This window comes from Vulpes vulpes, chromosome 8, assembly GCF_048418805.1.
Source record: "Vulpes vulpes isolate BD-2025 chromosome 8, VulVul3, whole genome shotgun sequence".
Lineage (NCBI taxonomy): Eukaryota > Metazoa > Chordata > Mammalia > Carnivora > Canidae > Vulpes > Vulpes vulpes.
The window spans coordinates 33,135,209-33,157,472 of NC_132787.1; the positions used below are offsets into that span (position 1 = coordinate 33,135,209).

The 22,264-nt window shown below is 42.4% G+C and overlaps 1 protein-coding gene across 5 annotated transcripts in view; it reads left to right on the forward strand.

Annotated features, from left to right (window-relative positions):
• Nucleotides 1–12,002, forward strand: part of GPR19 (G protein-coupled receptor 19) — a 39,859-nt gene extending 27,857 nt beyond the window's left edge. For all 5 annotated transcript variants that reach the window (XM_072766016.1, XM_072766018.1, XM_072766019.1 and 2 more), the window contains one exon: nucleotides 10,672–12,002. In XM_072766016.1, coding sequence (XP_072622117.1) covers nucleotides 10,694–11,941 — 1,248 coding nt within the window. In that variant the 5' untranslated portion in view covers nucleotides 10,672–10,693 and the 3' untranslated portion in view covers nucleotides 11,942–12,002. The remainder of the gene's footprint in view (nucleotides 1–10,671) is intronic.
• The last annotated feature ends 10,262 nt before the right edge of the window (nucleotides 12,003–22,264 follow it).

Below are 22,264 nucleotides of genomic sequence, written 5' to 3' on the forward strand. Positions count from 1 at the left end.
TTTTTAAAGATTTTATTTATTTATTCATGAGAGGCACAGAAAGAGAGGCAGAGACATAGGCAGAGGGAGAAACAGGCTCTTCGAGGGAAGCCCAGCGCGGGATTCGATCCCAGGACCCCGGGACCATGCCCTGAGCCAAAGGCAGATGCTCAACCACTGAGCCATCCAGGTGTCCTTAAAGTTGTATTTTTAAAACATAAATCAGGTCATATTCCTATCATTCCTTTGCATAAAACCTGCAGTGGGTTTCACTGCGGTGGGACTAATATGTGTGCCCTACAATGCCATATGTGATCTGATCCCCCCCTGCCTACCTTTCTGATTATGTCAGGTGCCATTTTCTTCCACATTCATATGCTCCAGCTGTATAACAAGCTTATTACTGCCCCAGGGTCTTTGCACACATTGCTTCTGCCCAGAATGCTCTTCTGATTTTCACATGGCTGGCCTCCCCCTCACTTATTTATTTATGATAGACTTGGGGGGGGGGGGCAGAGACACAGGAGGAGGGTGAAGCAGGCTCCATGCTGGGATTGCGCCCTGGGCCAAAGGCAGGCGCTAAACCACTGAGCCACCCAGGGATCCCCAATCAGGATGATTTTAGAGGCAAATAACAGAAAACTCAAAGAGTCTTAAAGTCCTAGCATACTGCTTATTAATAAGACTAGCAGTGGCTCTTCTAGCAGCACCACGGTGTCAGGACACTGGGTAGTATCTTTTTGAGTCTCAGGACATCCCTTGACCTTATAAGATATCACCCAGTGCCCTGACATCTTTACATGACAGTTTACAAAGATAAGAAGTAAGGGGCAGCCAGGCCCACGAAAGATAACACCCTCCACATGCCTGTTTCCTCTTACTAAGAAAGAAATATTTTCCCAAGAACTTCCCAACACCCTCCTAGAGATTTTCTCTTGTCTTATTGCCAGAAGCAGATGATGTTGATAGGATCATCCCTAGCTGCAAGGGATGGTGGAAAATGGTTATCTTGCCTTTTCCACCTCTTGAGATTGGAAGGCAAGGGAGAAGTTAGGAATGGCCATTGGGTGACCAACCATTCATCAATCAGTGGACACGGGTTGTTTCCATAATTTGGCTATTGTTGATAATACTGCTATCAGCATCAGGGTGCATGTTTCCCTTTGAATCGGTATTTTTTTATTCTTTGGGTAAATACCTAGAAGTAAAATTGCTGGATCATAGGGTAGTTCTATTTTTAACTTTTTTAAAGATTTTACTTATTAATGAGACATACAGAGAAAGAGAGGCAGAGACACAGGCAGAGGGAGAAGCTGGCTTCCTGCAGGGAGCCCAAAGTGGGACTCGATCCCAGGACCCCAGGATCATGCCCGGAGCCTAAGGCAGACACTCAACTGCTGAGCCCCCCAGGTGCCCCTATTTTTAACTTGAGGAACCTTCATAAGAATGCTAGGTTATTTTTGTTTTTGTCTTTGTTTATTGTTGCTGTTTGTTTTTTTTTTTTTTAAAGATTTTATTTGAGAGAGAGATCATGAACTGGAAGAGGGGAAGAGGGAGAAACAGACTCCCAGCTGAGCACAGAACCCAATTCAGGGCTCCATCCCAGGACCCTAAGGTCATGACCTGAACTGAAGTCAGATGCTTAACCAGCTGAACCACCCAGGTGCCTCGAGAGTGCTAAATTTTTAAGCCCTTGCTATGTGCCAGACAGCATATTAGATAATAAACAGAACTATACAGGAATAACTCTTCTTGAGTGTTTTCCTCAAACCAGGCAGATTGACTTGTACCAACTCATTTAATTCCTATGCATATATTATCTCATTTAATATTCCTAATAATCAAGTGAGATAGGGACTAATTATCCTCATTTTATAGATTATAAAACTGGAGCCCGGGATCCCTGGGTGGCGCAGCGGTTTGGCGCCTGCCTTTGGCCCAGGGCGCGATCCTGGAGACCCGGGATCGAATCCCACGTCGGGCTCCCAGTGCATGGAGCCTGCTTCTCCCTCTGCCTGTGTCTCTACCTCTCTCTCTCTCTCTCTGTGTGTGACTATCTGGACCCCAAGAGGGTTAGATAATTTGTCCTGGGTGACAACTAATTAGTGTGTGAGAAGTGGGATTTACACTTCAGCTGTCTGACTTCAAAGCTTGCAAATGTATCCACTTTGCAATATTCCTATATTGTGAGATGAAAAATAGATGTATTTCAGCACAGGATTACGTTCTGGGTGTAGGTTTGCCGGATTTAGCTAATAAAAATATAGGATACCAGTTGAATGTTGTATGGGATATTGTATGGACCATATCTATGGTAAAAAAAAATTGTCATTGATCTGAAATTCACCCTTACTTGGGCATCCTATATTTCATCTGGCAGCTTGTATCTGGATGGCACATTGTGAAAACACATCTTATCCTCTCTGATTTTCCTGATCCCTCTCACCAAAGTCATGCTTGTGGCTGCCTGGGTCTTCTATAGTTCCATAAAGCACTCAGCTCAGTGTGTACACCAAACCCATAGCTGAGGGCCAGATAGCAAGAGAGTCATTCAAGAAGCTTCTGAAATGCCTGTGTGGCCTCCTTAGCCATTTGTAAATTCAAGGCTTCAGGATATGTCTCCCTGTAAACCTTGCCTTACTGGAAGTCGTAGGCTGGTAAATCTGTAACAACTGGCTGCACAGGGAAAAAAAAAAAAAAAAAAAAAACGCTGATTTGTGTCATTTGTCACTTTCCATGGTGTGAACATTCCGACCGTGGCAGATTTATAGCAACATGATGTCATGGAAGTTGGAGTCGGGAAGAAATGTGCACATCTGGCTCTGGGGAGCTCACGCAAGCCAGTCACCCACCACTGTTCTGGGCATTTCTTATTTTCATATATACACAAATCAAGCCTACATCACCATGAAAGGTCTAGGAGAGAATATCTATGACCATGGTATTTTGTGAGTTACAACAATTAAAATTTAAAGGAGACGATTTGTTACTTGGAATAATTAATACCATTGATCAAACTTGTCTTCATTTCAAACTGGTTTAGAGGTCTGCTTTCATCCTGCATTTAAAGGCTACAACAGTTAATCATCTGTCGTAATGAATTTCCAGTAGTCTTATATTCTTTATTCTGAGTAAAGGCAGTATTTCCAGACCAACGTGTCTACTGCACTTTTGATGCCAAGCCTCTGTGCAGTATATGGTGGGAGTGATTTTTTCCCCCAAATGTTCACTATGTCACATATTTCTGAGCTAGCATATTGAACAGATGTATCTGTGGGTAGGCAAGAGGCTGTGGCAGAGTAATTTCACATTCCTGTGTTTGATTGAGGAGTTAAGAAAGACCTATCCATGTATAGCCAGTTTGACTCTGAATTCAGGACCCAGCCTTTTGTGGTCTCCTGAGGCATGAAGCCCCCAGGGTTGGTTGGTTAAGAGCATGGGCTTTGGAGCGAGGCAATACTGAGGCGACTCCTATATAACTGTATGATATTGGGTAGGAACTTCAGTTTTTCCCACTGTGAAATAGAGCTAATAATTTTACCTACCTCACAGGTACCTGACACATTATCACAAAATAACTATCAATTCTCCATACTATTGTTATAACTATTGTCCTCATAGACATTAATCTTATTTCATTAGTAAATAGCCTTATCTTATGTATCTGCTTAGGACCAGCAGATGCTTACCATTCTACAGAAAATGTGAGTTTGTTTTTTTTTTAACCAAATCATGTAAAAATTCAACATTATAAAAATTCTAGTTTGACATTAAATTTCTGAACAAAATGTCAAAAATAAAAATGGTCCTCCTATGCTATGAGAAGGTCTGTGAATCTTTGTAATTTCATGATGGAAAAGAATCAGTTGTTAGGGTTCTTTGAATCAAGAATAAGCCTAAACCACAGTTGATATGCTTGGCCAGGAATAGCCCCAGATAGAATTGTGAAGTACACAAAGTTTGTTAGCTGCACTCTTCTGTGCCTCTTTGTGGTCCTTTTGTTTGTTTCTCATCATTCATATATTCATCCATCCGTCAGTGTGATTTGCAGAAAGCTAAGATCATGACCCTTGGGGCTCCTGGGTGGCTCAGTTGGTTAAGCGTCTGACTTGATTTTGGCTCAGGTCATGATCTCAGTGTCCTAGTATCAACTCTGTGCTGGGCATGGAGTCTGATTAATATTGTCTCTCTCCCTCTGCCCTCCTCTTCAACAAACAAATAAATAAAATCATGACTTATACAAATAGAAGGTGAATGTATGTCAGAGATTTATCAACTTACTGAAGGAACCAGTGAGATAATTAGGCTGGTTCCAAGAGCATTTAAGTAAATATGTATTTGTAGGCTTTTGTTATTGTCTTTTTTTTTTTTTTAAAAGAAGGTGGACATAAGATTGCTAGATAGACCAAAATCTGGTTAATGTCCTACAGAGCAATAAGTTCATCACCTTTTGGGTTATTTTTTCTGCTATACAGAAATCTCCATGTTAACATGTACCTTCACAATGTCTGGGCTCTAGTCATGTAGTAAATAGCAAAATCAAGCACAGATGCATTCTCCCAGAGAATTAAATAATTCTTAGGGGAAGCCCATTTAACAATGTCCTAGCATGATATTAAAAAGATATTCTATACTCTCTTTGCCTTATTTTCAAGTATTGGATACTTTTTTTTTTTTATTGGATACTTTTTTAAAAATCCTTTTTTTTTTTTTTTTTTGAGAGGGAGGTGAGAGGCAGAGGGAGAGAGAGAGAGAGAGAGAGAATCCTAAGTAGGCCTCACACCCATGCAGAGTTTGCTGTGAGGCTCAGTCTCACAACCCCGAGATCACAACCTGAGCTGAAGCCAAGAGTTGGATGCTTAACTGACTGAGCCACCCTGGCATCCCTCAAGTATTGGATACTTTCTATTAACACACTTACCCATTTATTTTCAGTAAACTTTTATTAATATCTATATGCCCTAGGGATTTAGAGATAAAAACATAGCCACTGTCCTTAAGGGACTCATAACCTTATGGGGAAGACAAACATTCAAAATAAAAATTATGATACACAGTGATAGACATTTACCCCACCCTCCAGACCCCCTAGGCTCCCATTGTTATCTAGGTCCACCCAGTCCCTAGTTTGATACCATGTCAACCCATCCATCGTTTCTCCACCTATGTATTAAAACACCTGTATTAGGGTGTGATAGATGAATGAGTCCTCTCAGATCTTTTTTAAAAAAGATGTATTCATTTATTTGAGAGACTGCCAACAAGAAGAGAACATGGGCAAGGGGAGGGGCAGAGGGAGAAGCAGGCTCCCTGCTGAACAGGGAGCCTGACTTTGGGCTTGATCCCAGAACCCTGGGATCACGACCTGGACTGAAGGCAGACATTTAACTGACTGAGCCACCCAGGCACCCCAGATTTTCTTTCTTTCTTTCTTTCCTTTTTTTTTTTTTTTTTTTTTGAAAGAGAGTGTGCAGGGGTGGGGAGGGGCAGAGGGAGAGAATCTTAAGCAGACTCCATGCTAGACGTGGGGCTCCATCTTACAACCCTAAGATCATGACCTGAGCTGAAATCAAGAGTTGGATGCTTAATCAACTGAGCCACCCAGATGCCCCTATATAGAGATATATTTTAATAAGAACCTTCATTACTCAGCGTGGTGTGTCATATGACAGTCTCAGAACAGGATGGGAAGACACAGGTTGATCAGGAAAGAGGTGACGTCTTTTCTATTACTGTTAAGTTACTGCATGTGGAAGAGCCAAACATAATAATTAAGCAGCCCTTGTATTTCAGAAACATTCCCCGGAAGAAGGATTTATTTCCAAATTAATGGAGCAGAGGAGACCTTTCTGAAACTTTACTTTGGGATCCTCGAACTTAGTTATGATATGGCAGGCTATTTTTTTCTGGAGTGGGATTACAGAAGCCTGTTTGAGGACACCTCAGCTACCTTCACTCTCCCTTAAATGAGGACTCTACTGGGATGCCTGGGTGGCTCAGCAGTTGAGCGTCTGCCCTTGGCTCAGGGCATGATCATGGGGTCCTGGGATCCAGTCCCGTATTGGGCTCCCTACAGGGAGCCTGCTTCTCCCTCTGCCTGTATCTCTGCCATTCTCTTTCTGTCTCTCATGAATAAATAAATAAAATCTTTAAAAAAGAAAAAAATGAGAACTCTACTGCAGGTAGCAGTCGTCCAGGGTGACTTCAATTTTGCCTGCCTGGCTCTTTTCAGGAGTCTGTTTTCCCTGTCTGCATGTGGTCGCCAATGTTTCAGCTCTCAGAGAAGACACAAAGGCTCTCTATCTCTGGGTTTAATTCTCCTAGCAGAGCCCCCTTAGAGTAGGAGTCATGCGTTTTAGTTCTCTGTCCTTATGGATTTGATCCAATAAATACTTAGTAACAATTATCAATGTAAAGAAAAAAGAATAACATTCTTCCTCTGGGAGCCCACAGCTTGCTGGGGGAAGACAGAAACATAGAAGCAATTCTAAAGCTGGGATTCCTGCACATTAGGATCACCTGGGGAACCCTGAAATTTCCCACTGCCTAGGCTGCACTGCAGACCAATTAAATTAGAATCTCTGGGGTAGGACCAGGGCATGGGTATTTTTATAAATCTCCCTGGGAAAGTCCGATGCGTGGCTAAGCTAGAGAACCATTGCTGTAAAGCAGAACACACTTGGGAGATGCTGTAGTAAACTACTGACAAACTGCTGTGTGAACAAGGATACCACAGCCATTCTGGATATGTCAATATTCTCCTCCACCTTCTGACCACATTGCAGCCCACGAATACAGAAAATGTAACCTTGGAGAAAAGTTAGGTTAGTTTGATTGTAGGGCATTTAGAAACTATCGACTCTGGGAGGTGTGGTTTGCAGAAAACAATGTCTCTAAAGGGAAAATGGCCCAAAAAAGATCAACCCGGAAGGATGATCCTCCAAACCATTCCATGTGCTCTCTCTCTCCCCTCCTTGGAATGTTTTTTTCAGTCCCTTGGCTCCCTAAAGAAGTCCCAGTCCATGTCCCCGGCTCAAACCTCCTCTCTGTGGAATCTTCCCTTCTCCTATCCCATGCAAAATTGGATCCTTGTTTTTATCTGCCGCTTAGATATCTTCCTTTTTATCCGCTTTTTATCTTCCTTTTCTTTTTAGCATCAATTATAATTATATACAGTTAGGCAGCTTATTTATACATTTGCCCTCTTCTGGGCCTTGCTTATCTTTGTTCACCTAGGACCTAGCATAGTGTCTTGGTTTCTTGAATGAATGAACAGAGCTACTGCAGTTTTACGTAGAGTCTGAAAAGCCATGCCATCATCAGGGGAGACCTGGACCCAGGAGCTCCTCAAGGCTCCCTGGTCCAGTTTCTGAGCAGTGGGATCCTCTGCCTCCCTGTGGTGGGGTTGGAGGACCCAGCAGACAAGCTCACTGGTGTAAGGCAGCTGGAGGAAATGATGGAAGATGGGAGGCCCTCAGTGCTTGGTTGTGGTAGTGAACTCGAGTTTCATCTGCAGGGTTTTGGTATGAGAGGAAGGGAAAAACAAAAGTTAAGTTCACAGGTTTCAAAATCTGTGTATTGAGGACAGAATAGTGCCCATGCCACCAGTTACTGTTTTATTTAGGCCACAGGCATCCCTGAGAAGTTTAGAGCCGCTTTTTCTGCCTGGGATAATTGCTCATCTGTTTTAAACTTTTATTTTATTTATTTTAAATGATTTTATGCATTTGACAGAGAGCACAAGCAGGAGGAAGAACGGCAGACAGAGAGAGAAGCAGACTCCCAGAGGAGCAGGGAACCTGACTCAGGGCTCAATCCCAGGACCCAGGGACCACGACCTGAGCCAAAGGCAGGCGCTTAACCAACTGAGCCACCCAGGCACCCCTGTTTTAAACCTTAAATCTTTATCTTATTTCATTTTTCTTAAGATGTTGTTTGTAAGTAATCTCTACACCCAATGTGGGGCTCAAACTCCCAACCTTGAGACCAAGTTGCAAGCTCTACTGACTGAGCCAGCCAGGCACCCCTAAAGTTTAAATCTCCAAAAAAAAAAAAAAAAAAAAAAAAAAAAAAAAGTTTAAATCTCCAAAAAAAAATTGGGGGTGGGCATTTTGTAGGTTTTACACATATGAAGCTGAAGAGATTATTTCAATTTTATAAGTATAAAGGTCATGCATTCCAGATTTTCTAGGACGTGCTAATTTTATATCGCATGTATACTAATTTTTTTTTTAAAGATCTTATTCATTTATTTATTCATGAGAGACAGAGAAAGAGAGAGAGAGAGGCAGAGACACAGGCAGAGGGAGAAGCAGGCTCCAAGCAGGTTCGCAACATGGGACTTGATCCTGGGGCTCCAAGATCAGGCCCTGGACTGAAGGCGGCGCTAAACCGCTGAGCCACCAGGGCTGCCCGGTATACTGATTTCTTTATATGGATAGTATGGTTGCTGTTCTTACAACTGACCATCAACCAGCCAGCCATGCTTAAAGGTCTTCTGGTAGTCCAATGTCTAATTACCTTATATTTCTTTTGAGAAATCAAGTAGAGCTGCCTTACGGACAAAAAAGCCTACAGGTAATACAGGACTGGCATTTACTGCCCTGAGCTTCAGATTTTTGTTGAATGTGGTTTCTTGGGGAGGACAATATATATTAACACTCCTCTCTCTGCCACAAATTAGTGCAAAAGTCCTTCAAGGAAAGTGGGCCATTAAAAACTGTTCTTTCATTAAGAACTATTCTTAGAGGCACCTGGCTGGCTCTGTCAGTGGAGTATGCAACTCTTGATCTCAGGATTGTGAGTTCTAGCCCCACATTGGATATAGAGATTACTTTTATTTTTTTTCTTTTATTTATTTATGATAGTCACACAGAGAGAGGCAGAGACATAGGCAGAGGGAGAAGCAGGCTCCATGCACCAGGAGCCCGACGTGGGATTCGATCCCGGGTCTCCAGGATCGCGCCCTGGGCCAAAGGCAGGCGCCAAACCGCTGCACCACCCAGGGATCCCCTAGAGATTACTTTTAAAAAAAGATCTTTACATTTTTAAAAAAGATTTTGTTTGTTTATTTGAGAGAGAGTGCAAGAGCATGGTAGGGGCAGATGGAGGAGCAGACTCCTCAATGAGCATGGAGCCTGATGTGTGGCTCAATCCCAGCACCCTGAGATCATGACCTGAGCCAAAGGCAAACTTCCTGAGCCACCCAGGCACACACCCCCAAAATGAAATCTTTTAAACAAACAAACAAACCTATTTTTTAATCCCACCTCTAAAACTTTGGAAAGGTTTTTTTTGTGAGGCTAGTCACAGGAGCCCAGCAGGGGGGACACTGGGTCCTGTTGGAGCCTGCTACTAGAGTACCCTCCCCTTGTGCCACAGCCTAACCAGTTGCTCTGGTTATTTTGGATTTAGGTGCTGTGCTTTCTCCCTTCTGCTTAATAGGTTCAGACCAAATTATACCTTAATAATCTAACTGCAACCCAAATCACCCCAATTTTAACTGAATAGCCCACAATTATATAATTGTTTTATTTTTTATTTTTTTAAGGTATATAATTGTTTTACCTATTAAAAAGTATAACTTCTTTTCTTACCCAAAAGTACCCTCCCAGAAGTTAAAATAAGGGCTAAACTTTTAAATATTCTTCTATATATAAGGATCATAGCGAGAGCAGAGTGAGCAAGAACACAAATTGGAGGGAAGGGCAGAGAGAGAAGGAGAAGCAGACTCCCCTCTGAGCAGAGAGCTCATGTGGATGTGGGGCTCCACCCTAGAACCCGAGGATCATGACCTAAGCCGAAGGCAGACATGTAACTAACTGAGCCATCCAGGTGTCCTAGTTGGTTGCTTTTAATCATCCAGATGCCATAAGCTTTCCAGTAACCTGGTTAAATTCTTTAGAGAACATCTTGTATGTTTGCAGTCAATATGTCATTTTATGAAACAGTAACAGCAGAAGGACATGAAGATATGTCACTGATAAGTGGCAAACCTATTAGAACATGCACTACATCATCTTTTGGAGAAAGTGAGCTATTTTCAGATGTCATTAAACTAGGCACTACTTCTGGCTCATGTAAAAGTGTTACATACAGTTGCTCCAGGTACTTCCATAATGCTTCTGTGCTGGAAATTCTGCACAAGGCTGTTTCCAGGAGCCAGCCAGTCTGAACGCACAGATCCTTCTGAGCTATTTCCATAGCTCACATGTATGTTTCCATCTGCCCACATTTTCTGCTCGCAGCCTCATTGCTTTAGTGTCACGACATTTAGTGACTTCTCACCTACATGCCCTGCATCCCAGCAGCTCTTCATTTGGGGCGCAGTATCCTTACCATGAGCCAGATTTGAGCACCCTAACCCTTTGTGGTCCCCAGTGAGTGAAGGTAATAAGGGTATGTATGTTCAGGTGTGGGGCTTGGCATGAGTTCTGCCTCACTCGACCACAGGTCGAGAGAGGGGAGGCCCAAGAGAGCCTAAGCTGGGATCAGCTAAAACTGCTTCTAAAACGAAAGCGAGATGGAGCCAGAGCCTTTTCTGATTGGTAGTCCAGTTTTAATGCCAATGCACAAGTCCTCCTCGCTGGCAAACGACAACCAGTCTAAGTGTCAAATAAGATTGTTAGCCTTAGGAGCTGCTCTTTGTAACACCATTTTAACAGGAGGCCTCATTCTTCTTTCCTTATCCAGAACTAAGAGGGAAAAAGTGAGTATGGTTTTTGCTCACAGAATGGATAACAGCAAGCCGCCTCTGGTTATTCCCACACTTCTGGTGCCCCTCCAGAACCACAGCTGCACTGAAACAACCACACCCCTGCCAAGCCATGACCTGACGGAACTACAGGAGGAGCACAGTTGGATGAACAACAGAACTGGCCTGCAGCCTGGACTGAAACCTGGGGAAGTGGCCACTGCCAGCATTTTCTTTGGGACCCTGTGGTTGTTTTCTATATTTGGCAATTCCCTGGTTTGTTTGGTCATCCACAGGAGTAGGAGGACTCAGTCCACCACCAACTACTTTGTGGTCTCCATGGCCTGTGCGGATCTCCTCATCAGCGTGGCCAGCACGCCTTTCGTCCTGCTTCAGTTTGCCACTGGGAGGTGGACACTTGGCAGTGTGATGTGCAAGGTCGTGCGGTATTTTCAGTATCTCACGCCAGGTGTCCAGATCTACGTTCTCCTCTCCATCTGCATAGACCGGTTCTACACCATCGTCTATCCTCTGAGCTTCAAGGTATCCAGGGAAAAAGCCAAGAAAATGATCGCGGCATCGTGGATCTTTGATGCAGCTTTTGTGAGCCCTGTGTTCTTTTTCTTTGGCTCCAGCTGGGACAGTCACTGCAACTATTTCTTCCCTTCTTCTTGGGAAGGAACCGCCTATACCGTCATCCATTTCTTGGTGAGCTTTGTGATTCCATCCATCCTCATCATTTTATTTTACCAGAAGGTTGTGAAGTATATTTGGAGAATAGGCACTGATGGCCGAACAGTGAGGAGGACGATGAACATTGTCCCAAGGACAAAAGTGAAAACTATCAAGATGTTCCTCATTTTGAATCTGTTGTTTTTGCTCTCTTGGCTGCCTTTCCATGTAGCTCAGCTGTGGCACCCCCACGAACGAGACTCCAAGAAAAGTTCCCTTGTTTTCACGGCTATCACATGGATATCCTTTAGTTCTTCAGCCTCTAAACCTACACTGTATTCCGTCTATAATGCCAACTTTAGGAGAGGAATGAAAGAGACTTTTTGCATGTCCTCAATGAAGTGTTACCGAAGCAATGCCTATACTATCACAACCAGTTCAAGGATGGCCAAAAAAAACTACGTTGGCATTTCAGAAATTCCTCCCACGGCCAAAACTATAACCAAAGACTCGATCTATGATTCATTTGACAGAGAAGCCAAGGAAAAAAAGCTCGCTTGGCCCATTAATTCAAATCCACCAAATACTTTTGTGTAATTTCGCAGAATTCTTTCAATTATTGTTATGTGCCAGAGATTAAAAAGCTTTAAAAACAGAAGCTATTTATGTTTTTTTCCAACCAATTTGCTGAAGGAAATGTTTTATTATGTAAAGTGCATTTAATTATTGATTATAATTTCTGTGGTTTTATTTTGGTTGCTTTTTGTTTTAGAGGAAGCTTTTACCTTGAGCTATGCTCAGTAGTCCTTTTACTATATTAGTTACATGCATAAAAAAACAGAATGCTTTCCTACATTATTAGGTCCAAAAAGCATAAACCATACACACAGTCTTTGATTCATGACTCAAGTTAGTTTTATTCTGTCTCTTTTTTCTTCTCCCTACTGAAATTTTGTATCTGTGGGCTTCTGTTCCAAATGAAATCTTTTGTGTCACATGTCTCAGAGATGTGGATTTCTCTAAGTAACATTGAGGGAGTATTAATATTGTGTGTGTTTTTACATCACCTTCTTCCAAGTAACCACCACTGCTCAGATCTCCCGTGGATGGAATATACTAGAACTTGCTGGAAAGTCTTCTGTGATTGAATTTTAATTAGGATTATTAGGGAAAGAAAACTGATAAAGTTGCCTAATAGCCTCCCCCTGCCCCCTAACCTAAGCAATGATGATGCCCTGAAAATTCTGAAGTCAACATAGTGTTTTTCTCACATCTGTGTCCCATCTAGGCTGTGTCTGGGACGTTTACTTCCCATTTTTGAGTTAAACTCAAGCCAATGAGTAGGTGTCCTTGCTGGTCAAACCCAGAAAATGCCAACGGGAGAAACAACAGATAGCATTTCTCTAGACTCTGCAGTTCAGGCAGAGGTCTTTGGCTGCCCAGGCCTACCCTATACACAAAGATAGCAAGGACACGGAGCATCTTCTTCATTCTCCTAGAGACTCAGACATGAGCCCATTTACCCAGCCAATGCCTCTTTGCCCTCTTCTCCCTCCAGGATACTTCACACCCTTCCCAAGCCTAAACTCTTTGCCTGTGGTATCTCGAGGTTTTCTTCTCTGCTTGTCAGATTTCTTATATTTCAAATCTAGGGCCAACACATTTTAGAAACATTCTTAATTAAATAATCAAAGGCTTACTGGCAAGACTGGTATGCATTTTCACATCCCAGTTAAGAGCCGCAAATAATAATTACAATTCAGCGATTTTACCTGCATTATCTCATTTTATCCTCTCAAAAGAATTATTTTTTATTTAAAGATTTTATTTATTTATTCATGAGAGACACAGAGAGACAGAGACACAGGCAGAGGGAGAAGCAGGCTCCACTCAGGGAGCCCGATGTGGGACTAAATCCTGGGACTCCAGGATCACGCCCCGGCCCAAAGGGAGGCATTCAACCACTGAGCCACCCAGAATTCTTTCAAAAGAATTCTGCGATGTATTTGTCATCTCTGCTTCATTGATGAGGAAATGCCGTGGTGTGTGACTTGCCCACATTAGAGTGACGGGGCTGGAAATCACACTCAGGTCCTCCAGCTGCAAGTATGTCAGTCACTCTTTTCTTGGACATTACAGAAGTCTCTCGAACACGTGAGTGACCACCCCCAGGCAGGCCTCACTGGGCCTCCTGGCTGCTGCCTGGGTGGAAATCTAAGGTCTAAGAGAATCTGGCCATTCTTAAAAAGAGAGTCTAGGTGAAATTTAATGAGCTGACCCTCACCCTTTCTTTGGTTGTGGATAGGTTTTGGACTTGTGGTGGTATCAGAGACACAATCACAGGGAAATGAGATAAGACTGGGTTTGATATTCAGGGCTAGGAACAACCACCACAAAATATCTCATTTACAAAACATCTACAGAGCTGATGTTTTTAAATGGAGGTGCTTCCTTCAATCAATAGATTCAAGAGATAGAACATCTCGTATTTTTCTTCCTTTTCTTTTTCCTCCTCAATTATCCCATCAGCAGATGGCAGTCTAAAATGACAAAATGAGCTAGACCACTCTCTTACTTGGCCCTTGAATTCTGTGGTTCAGACCTGTTGAAAAAGAAGACTGCATTCTTGTCCATTTTTTGGGGTCCATTATAAAAAATACTCAATTTAAATGGACATTTTATTTATTTGATCCATTTAAATGGAAAAATTTTTTGGAATATTTTTTAAAAGAGAGAGAGAGCACAAGCAGGGGGAGGGGCAGAGGGAGAAGCAGGTTCCCCACTGAGCAAGGAGCCCGATGTGGGGCTCCATCATGGGGCTGGGATCTTGACCTGAGCTGAAGGCAGCCACTTAACCAACCCAGGTGAGCCCACCCAGGTGTCCCTAAATGAAATATTTTTAAAAGAGTGCAAAAAGTTAAATTTGATTTACCTCAGTTTTATGTTGATATATATTTTTAGATTTCATTTTAAACTAAAAGAGACTAGATGAATATAAGCTCCATTCTATCTCCAACGTTCTGTGAATTTACCCCAGTAGATGGAAATTGGAGACAATTTCATACAAACTCTTGTTATAGAAAGTAGGTTTTTTTTAAAGATTTTATTTATTAATTAGAGACAAAGAGACAGGCAGAAACACAGACAGAGGGAGAAGCAGGCTCCATGTAGCGAGACTGATGTGGGACTTGATCCCAGGACTCCAGGATCACGCCCCGAGCCAAAGGCAGATGCTCAACCGCTGAGCCACCCAGGCGTCCCAAAATTAGTTTTTTTTTTTAAAGATTTTATTTATTCATAGAGATGCAGAGAGAGAGAGAGAGAGGCAGAGACACAGGCAGAGGGAGAAGCAGGCTCCATGCAGGGAGCCCGACGTGGGACTCAATCCCAGGTCTCCAGGATCACGCCCTGGGCTGCAGGCGGCGCTAAACTGCTGCGCCACCGGGGCTGCCCCCGAAAGTAGGTTTTTTTTTTTTTAAGAATCCCCCAAATAATGACAAAAGTGTCAACCAAATCATACTCTTGTGACATACGATAATTCAGCTGTATTGTCTTAGCATGTTGATAATTCACTGTATTTTGGTTTAGGCTTGTTTGATACTCAGGGTTCCTGTTTTACTTGATCCTGAAATCAGAGGAAACTGGATATAATGCACAGATCCATGAAGATTCCCATAAGTCCCAACAGGACAAGAACAGCATTCACCATAATTCATATTTGGCTTGCAAGAACCAGAGTTAAATCAACAGCGAGGCAGGTTATTGGAGAGAGTGAAAAATTACCGCAGTCTCCATACAGGAGTGTAATGAGGCACACCAGGAGCCTGGATTTATGTAGCCTCCAAACAGGACTTGAAAAGTAATGTGAAGCTGGGTCCAGAGTAGAGACAATCCTTTCGCTGGCTTCCAGAGATTGTCAAGAGGAAGGGACAGGGATTCATCCTTTGAGGTGGAATTCGAATTCCTTTTTCTCTTCTATAGAAATCTTCAGTGAACCCATTAATCCAACCAGCCTGCTGCTGAAAGTCCACAAGTACATCCTGCTCAGATGTGCTTCCCTGTTGACCTTACCTCACAGATTCTTACCCAAGACACCTGGAGCTGATTTCCTGGGCCAGAATTCCTTGCTTGGGAAGGACAGTTTTACCCAGGGGGACTCCACCAAATATGTAGGAGCAGAGGCATTTGCCACATAAGGTTGGCAATTTTGCCTCTCGTGGTAGGCACAGGTTTTTCCCTTTACCCCTGCAGCCTTGCTGCCACCTGCTCAAAGTCACTGTGAAGCAACATAACTAAAGTCTGTTGAAGCTACTTGACCAAGATCAGCTTCGAGGATAAGCTCTTCTGGAAGAACTGCGTGTAAAAGCAGCAAAGAATTAGAGATTTGGGGATAGAAGGGACTTTGAGAGACCCAGCCCATACCACTTGTTTAGAAGAAATTACAACCAAGAGAGGTCAAATTAGGGACGACCTAAAATGCCTTCCACCAACCAGTCCAGCATTCTTCTAATTTCATCCATCCTGCTTGCCGTGGCATGATTCATATATTGGAGGAAAAAAAACCCTCACTGTGTGCAGAAGAGTACAAGAGAATAAACAATCCCTCACTGTTCACTAACCTGCTAATTCATCTGGAACAGAGACAATCTCAGAGCTCTCTAATGAGAGAACAGAGGACACAAAAAAAACCTTGTCTCACTGTTCTGCAGAGTGACCGCTTGATGGCACTGTGGCTAGTCGGCAGAGCCCACCACCGCCTCATGATGCTTGTCACAGGGCCCACTTCTGAGAAGTCCTGGTCTCCTAGCAACAGGACCAGGAAACTTGCTGAGCACCGAGAGCAGCTGTAGATGAACTAGTCAATCCGCGGGTTCAAAGGACGGAGCCTCTAAACATTGGAGGAAATCCCAAAATAATCAATACTCTTTACAGACATGAAATCACTAGTGAAATCCTATTTTAAACTCATTTTACAAATGGTATCATTTTTGAAAAATGCCATCAGACACCAGACTAGCAATGGTGCCGCCCACACTTAACGGGGGCCTCTTTCTCTCTTTTCTGCTCCCTTTACCATTTCACTCTGAGGATTCATGGTCCTTTTCATAGCAGTGCAATCCAGACTTGCCCCCAAAGTAAATGTTCCTATGCTCCTGGTAAGCAGGCAGTTAAATTTATTTTAGGCCTCTCTCATTTCCCTCAGACTGTCTTTAATTTTTTTTTGATCCCCTACAATCTGGGCCATTCTGGACTTTTTGCTCAGCTGAACACTTCTGTTCAAAAGTTCTGTATTCTGTTTCAGAAGAAGCCTCTTTCAAAGATTGCATTTAAAAATTTCCCATAGGGATCCCTGGGTGGCGCAGCGGTTTGGCGCCTGCCTTTGGCCCAGGGCGCGATCCTGGAGAACCGGGATCGAATCCCACATCAGGCTCCCGGTGCATGGAGCCTGCTTCTCCCTCCGCCTGTGTCTCTGCCTCTCTCTCTCTCTCTGTGACTATCATAAATTAAAAAAAAAAAAAAAAAAAAATTAAAAAAAAATTTCCCATAAACCCTGAGTTGCAGAGTTAGGGGCTCTACAATTAGGATTCCCTTAAATTTGAAGAGCCTGAGATTTTAGTTCCGCAGGAAAATGACTCCCAACTAGTTCTGGGGTCTGCAGTGAAGGGTGCATGTGTACCTGGTTTCAGGGTTATTATGTAGGTCTGGAAGCTCAAAGAACATCTGGTTTTCAGCAGGCAGACAGTCAATAAAGTGGTTCCAGCTATTTGCCCACAACAGCTAGATATAGATTAAAACTTCTCTAATGGAATTTTGAATGAATCCTCTCTATTCTGCTTCCTTGTTATATCTTCCAAAGAATAGTCTCTTTAAGAAGACTATATGCTGCTAGTAGGACCCTGGGTGTGCTAAGATAAGGAAATGGCAAAGATATCTGGACAGCAGAGAAATAGATGGGAGGAGTTGTATGATAGAGACATTGGGCAGCAGAATAGCTGAGAAGAACAGATGTATACTGTCCATCTGTCTAGATTCATTTACACTTCTGGGCTGATTCTCCAGGAAGATGCATTCTACTTGAATCACTCTTTTAAACAGTAGTGAAAATTATGGGGTATCTGGGTGGCTCAGTCAGTTGGGCATCCAACTCTTGATTTTGGTTCAGGTCGTGATCTCAGGGTCCTGGGATCGGCCCGGCCTCAGCTCCACAGCCAGCAGGGAGTCTGCTTGAGATTCTCTATTCCTCTCCCTCTGCTTTTTCCACACCACCGCTTTTCTCTCTCCTTTTGTAACATAAATAAACCTTTAAAAAATAAAATGAAAATTAGGCACATCATCCCAGTGATACATCCAGCCAGCAAAGGTTTCCTTAGTCATAGTATGATGATTGCTTTCAAGGGTTCCAAAGTCAACTTCCGTGTTTAAAGTTCAGGTTCTGCTGACTGCCTGTTTAACCCAGCAAATTTTCTCAAACCACAGCTTCTCCATTTTAAAGATGGGAAACATGACAGTGCCCACCTGTATCAGGGTTCTCTAGAACTCTAATAAGAGAACCAGTAGGACATAGATGATAATATTTGAAGGAAGTGGCTCAGGCCATTGAGGGGACTGACAAGCTTGAAATGTGTAGGACAGGCAGGCAGGCTGAAAACTTAGATACTTGGTTAGTATTGTAGTTTATAAAATCTATAGGATGGACCAGCAGGTAGGATTTGAAGCTGTAGTCTTGAGATAGAATTTCTTCTCTGGGAAACCTCATTTTTGTTCTTAAGGCCTTTAACTGATTGAATAAAGTTCACCCATATCATCAAGGATAATCCTTATTTAAAGTCAAGTGATTATAGATGTTAACCACATCAACAAAATACCCTCACAAAAAACGTCTAGATTAGTGTTTGACAAATAACTAGGTATTACAGCTAGCTAAATTGACATGTAAGACTAACCATCACACCACCTTACAGAATTGTAGTAATAAAATGAGCTCAAATCCATGTAAATCATTCAGTGCATTACTGATTACATAGGTAGCCCCTAATAAAGGTTTTCTATTGTTTTAATCATCACTAACCTAATGAATTTTTCTGTCTTTCAAGTTACTTGGCACCTATTGCCATGTGTTAACATTAGTAGAAACAGGTTTTTTTTTTTTTAATTTTTATTTATTTATGATAGTCACAGACAGAGAGAGAGAGAGAGAGGCAGAGACACAGGCAGAGGGAGAAGCAGGCTCCATGTACCGGGAGCCCAATGCAGGATTCGATCGTGGGTCTCCAGGATCGTGCTCTGAGCCAAAGGCAGGCACTAAACCGCTGCGCCACCCAGGGATCCCTAGAAACAGGTTTTTAATGCTACTCTCAAATTGTGGCATGGTTTCTTTCTTTAGCTTTTTTTTTTTTTTTTTTTAAGTTCTGCTAAGATTTTACAGACTCAAAGCAGAAGGGACAATTGGAAGCAGCAATTTGAATGGAAGGGATGTGGGTGGTAGAGCTACTTCTCTATTCACCTCAAAGAAAAATTTTCCCCCTTCAAATATTTCCTAAGAAGGAATGGTCTGAAAACAGGATATACAAAAAATACTTGAGAATGTAGATTTTTATCATCAATCTTCTGTTGGGGTTTCCACTAACACAGAAGAGAAAACTGAGGGGTGGAAATCAGTTTGACTGTTAATCATTCTAGCAGAATATGAGAAACCAATGAAATGGGACCTAAGTCACTATTGACCATGGTTAATCAGAGGCAACTATGTAGCTAAAACATGTAACAACTCTATATTTTCAGTTAAACTGTAAATGAATTATACTATTAACTAGAAACATATTTCAGTGAAATCAAGTGAAATGGAAGTGAAGGTATATAAAAAAAAAACCACTTGGTAATTGGAGTTGGAGGGGAAAGAAACATGTCTTTGGTTAAAGTCTCAAACTTAGGCACACAAACAATTTAAGGAACATTTAAGTTTACTTTGAAGAAAAATTTACACTACCAAATGCTTTATGGCTTTTTTTTTTTTTTTTTAAATAAAAGACATGAGTTTACTTTTACTGTTTGGGATGTTTATGAGAGGATAAGCCAAGGGCAAAAGCCAACCACTGAGGATGGTAGAAGGAAGGAAGGGAATATTCTGTGTCTTTAATAACTTTAAATGTCTTTAATGATATTGTCAAGCCACTGTAGCTTTTACTCTCATTATTGTTTATACCACTTTCAGTTGGGTATTTACTCTCACCTGAAAGACCCCTAACAGATTTCCTATTCTCATTCTATATAGATTATACAGTGGTGCAAAGGTGGTTCATACATGTTGCAAGAGCCAGTTTTTTTGTTTGTTTAAAGATTTTATTTATTTATCTATTTGAGGGAGTCGGGGTGAGAGAGCACAAGCAGGGGGACCCGTAGAGGGAGATAGAGCAGCAGGCTCCCCACTGAGCCCCTCCCCTGATGAGGGGCTCGATCCTGGGACCCTGGGATCATGACCTGAGCTGAAGACAGACGTTTAACCTGCTGAGCCTCCCAGGTGCACTGCAAAGAGCAATTTTTAAATTTTCAAAAATGTTGGTTGCCGGTTGACAACACCATAACATGACCATAGTGGGAATCTTTCTACCATAGAAATTGGTAAATACTACACATCAGACCTACCCCAACCAAGAGTTCGTTGTTAAATATTTACCAGCTCACAACTAGCTGCTTCTTTTTCCTCAGCAAAAATGTTCCTAAAAAGCCATCTTACTCAAAATGCCGTTGGTACCTATTATGCTTGTAGAGATACTCTGTTTTCACTTTATCTGATAACCAATGAACGAGCATTTTAGCTTGATGGTTTTTTGTCACCCCCGGGTTTGGAATCTTGTGGTTAATGATCTATAAAACATTACATTTCACTAAAGGAGCGGTAAGGAAAGGGGCTCCATGGGGAGTCCTTTGTAAAATTTGAAAAAGGATCTCCTATTTCATACTTCCAGTATCTCTGGCTGGGGATACCCTTTGTCCTCTAAACGAGTCAGCATATCCTGAGCCCAGTCATGCTACTGTGGTGTGTGTGCTTCTGACTTGTACTCCAGACTCCTGCTCTGCACCACTTGTGGCTCTCTTCACTCTGCCCCATTCCAGGAGGAGTGCTGCTAGCTTTAAAGACACCGCACTGGCTACTGCTAGGTAGAGTTCTTCCTCTGCCTCCCTAAAAAGTCTCAAGGGCATACAGATTTTCCTTTTTCTCTCTAGAGTGGTAAAATCTTGGGGCTACTCTCACAAGGGCAGAGGCGCTGCCAGCTTTCATTTTGTATTTGACGCCTGTGTGAATGCCTCCTTCTGGGAGTAGTCTTGGCCTTTTTTTTTTTTTTTTTTTTGGCTTCCTTCCTTTTTCAATGCTTTTTCTTCTCTATATATGGCAGTTGGGGCCTTGGGACAGTCTTGGCCTGACATTTGAGGGGAATTTTACGTACATAAAAATTTTATTTATTTATTTATTTATTTATTTATTTATTTATTTATTTATGAAATTTTTTTGCCATAAATCCTATGCCTTCTTTTCTTGTGGTGCTGGCAGGCATGGTCTTCTTTCCATTGAAGAGGTTGATCCAAAACTCTGTTTGGCCTTTTGGCCTGTTTGGTTGTGGACTAGCCAGGTCTACCCAGTGTAAGGCAAAGTTGTCATTTTCAGCCAGCTAACCTGATTCCAGGTTGGGTTTGGGGCTGTAAAGTGCTTATCAGGCACTGCTTTCTTTCTCAGCAAAGGGACACTGAGGCATGGCAGGTTTGGAATCAGTTGTGAACCACAGGACATTTTTCCTGCTCAAATATGTATCTTACCACAGAGTCAAATGGCTTGCAAGCTAAATCTCACTGTCCAACTCCAGCCCAACCCCCAACCCATGAGTGTTTGGGGGACCTGTCACAGCCTAATAGGTGAATGAGTCTGTCCACTGACCCCAGGGGCTTGCTTTTAAGAATTCAGCTGATTTACCTTAGTCATTTCTAGAGTTGGGTTGAGTATCTCTCTGCAATCCTTAACAGTTTTGAAGTCACAACTATTATCTGTCTTGTGAACAATGCAGGGGATAGGGGCATCAACACCCCACAAAGTAAAAAATCCACATGTAACTTTTGACGCCCCCAAAACTTAACTACTAATAGCCTACTGTTGGCTGGAAACCTTAGCGATAACATAAACAGTCCACACACATTTTGTATATGTATTATATTTTCTATTCTTGCTATATAGTAAGGTATAAAAGAGAAAATGTTATTAAGAAAACCCTAAGAAAAATACAGTGTTGGGGTGCCTGGGTGACACAGTCGGTTAGGCATCCAACTCTTGGTTTCAACTCAGGTCCTGATCTCAGGGTCATGGGATCATACACTGTGCCCTCAGCATGGAGTTGGCTTGTAACACTCCCTTCCTCTTCCTCTGCCCCTCTCCACCCAATATCTTTTTTTAAAAAAGCATTAAAAAAAGACAACATTGTGCTCTGTGTATTGAAGGTGTGTATAAGTGGACTTGCACAGTTCAAACCTGTGTTGTTCAAGGGTCAACTGCAATCGGATTTTTATATGGACATCTCCTAGCTGACTATATACTTAGAAAAAGAGCCCTTCAAGCTTCATAGGTCTTCCAATCATACATTTTTGAGGCCTCTAACATGCCTGCTCTTGTCAGGGCCATCCTAGTCCACACTAGGCCTTTTTCAGTGGTGCACTGGAAACCAAGTCTGGTGGGGTGGGGGAAATCCCTGCTTTGTAGCATTTACTGATTTCTATGGTGTCATTACCCCATCGATCTCTTTGCCAGTTGAAAGCTACCAACCAGATTGTCACTCAAAGTGGAGCTGAGAAGAGATGCACACAATTGGCTTTCCTCTAGGGAGCCAGCCATAAATTAGCTGAAGCACAGCACTGTTTTGCATTTTAAAAGAGGAA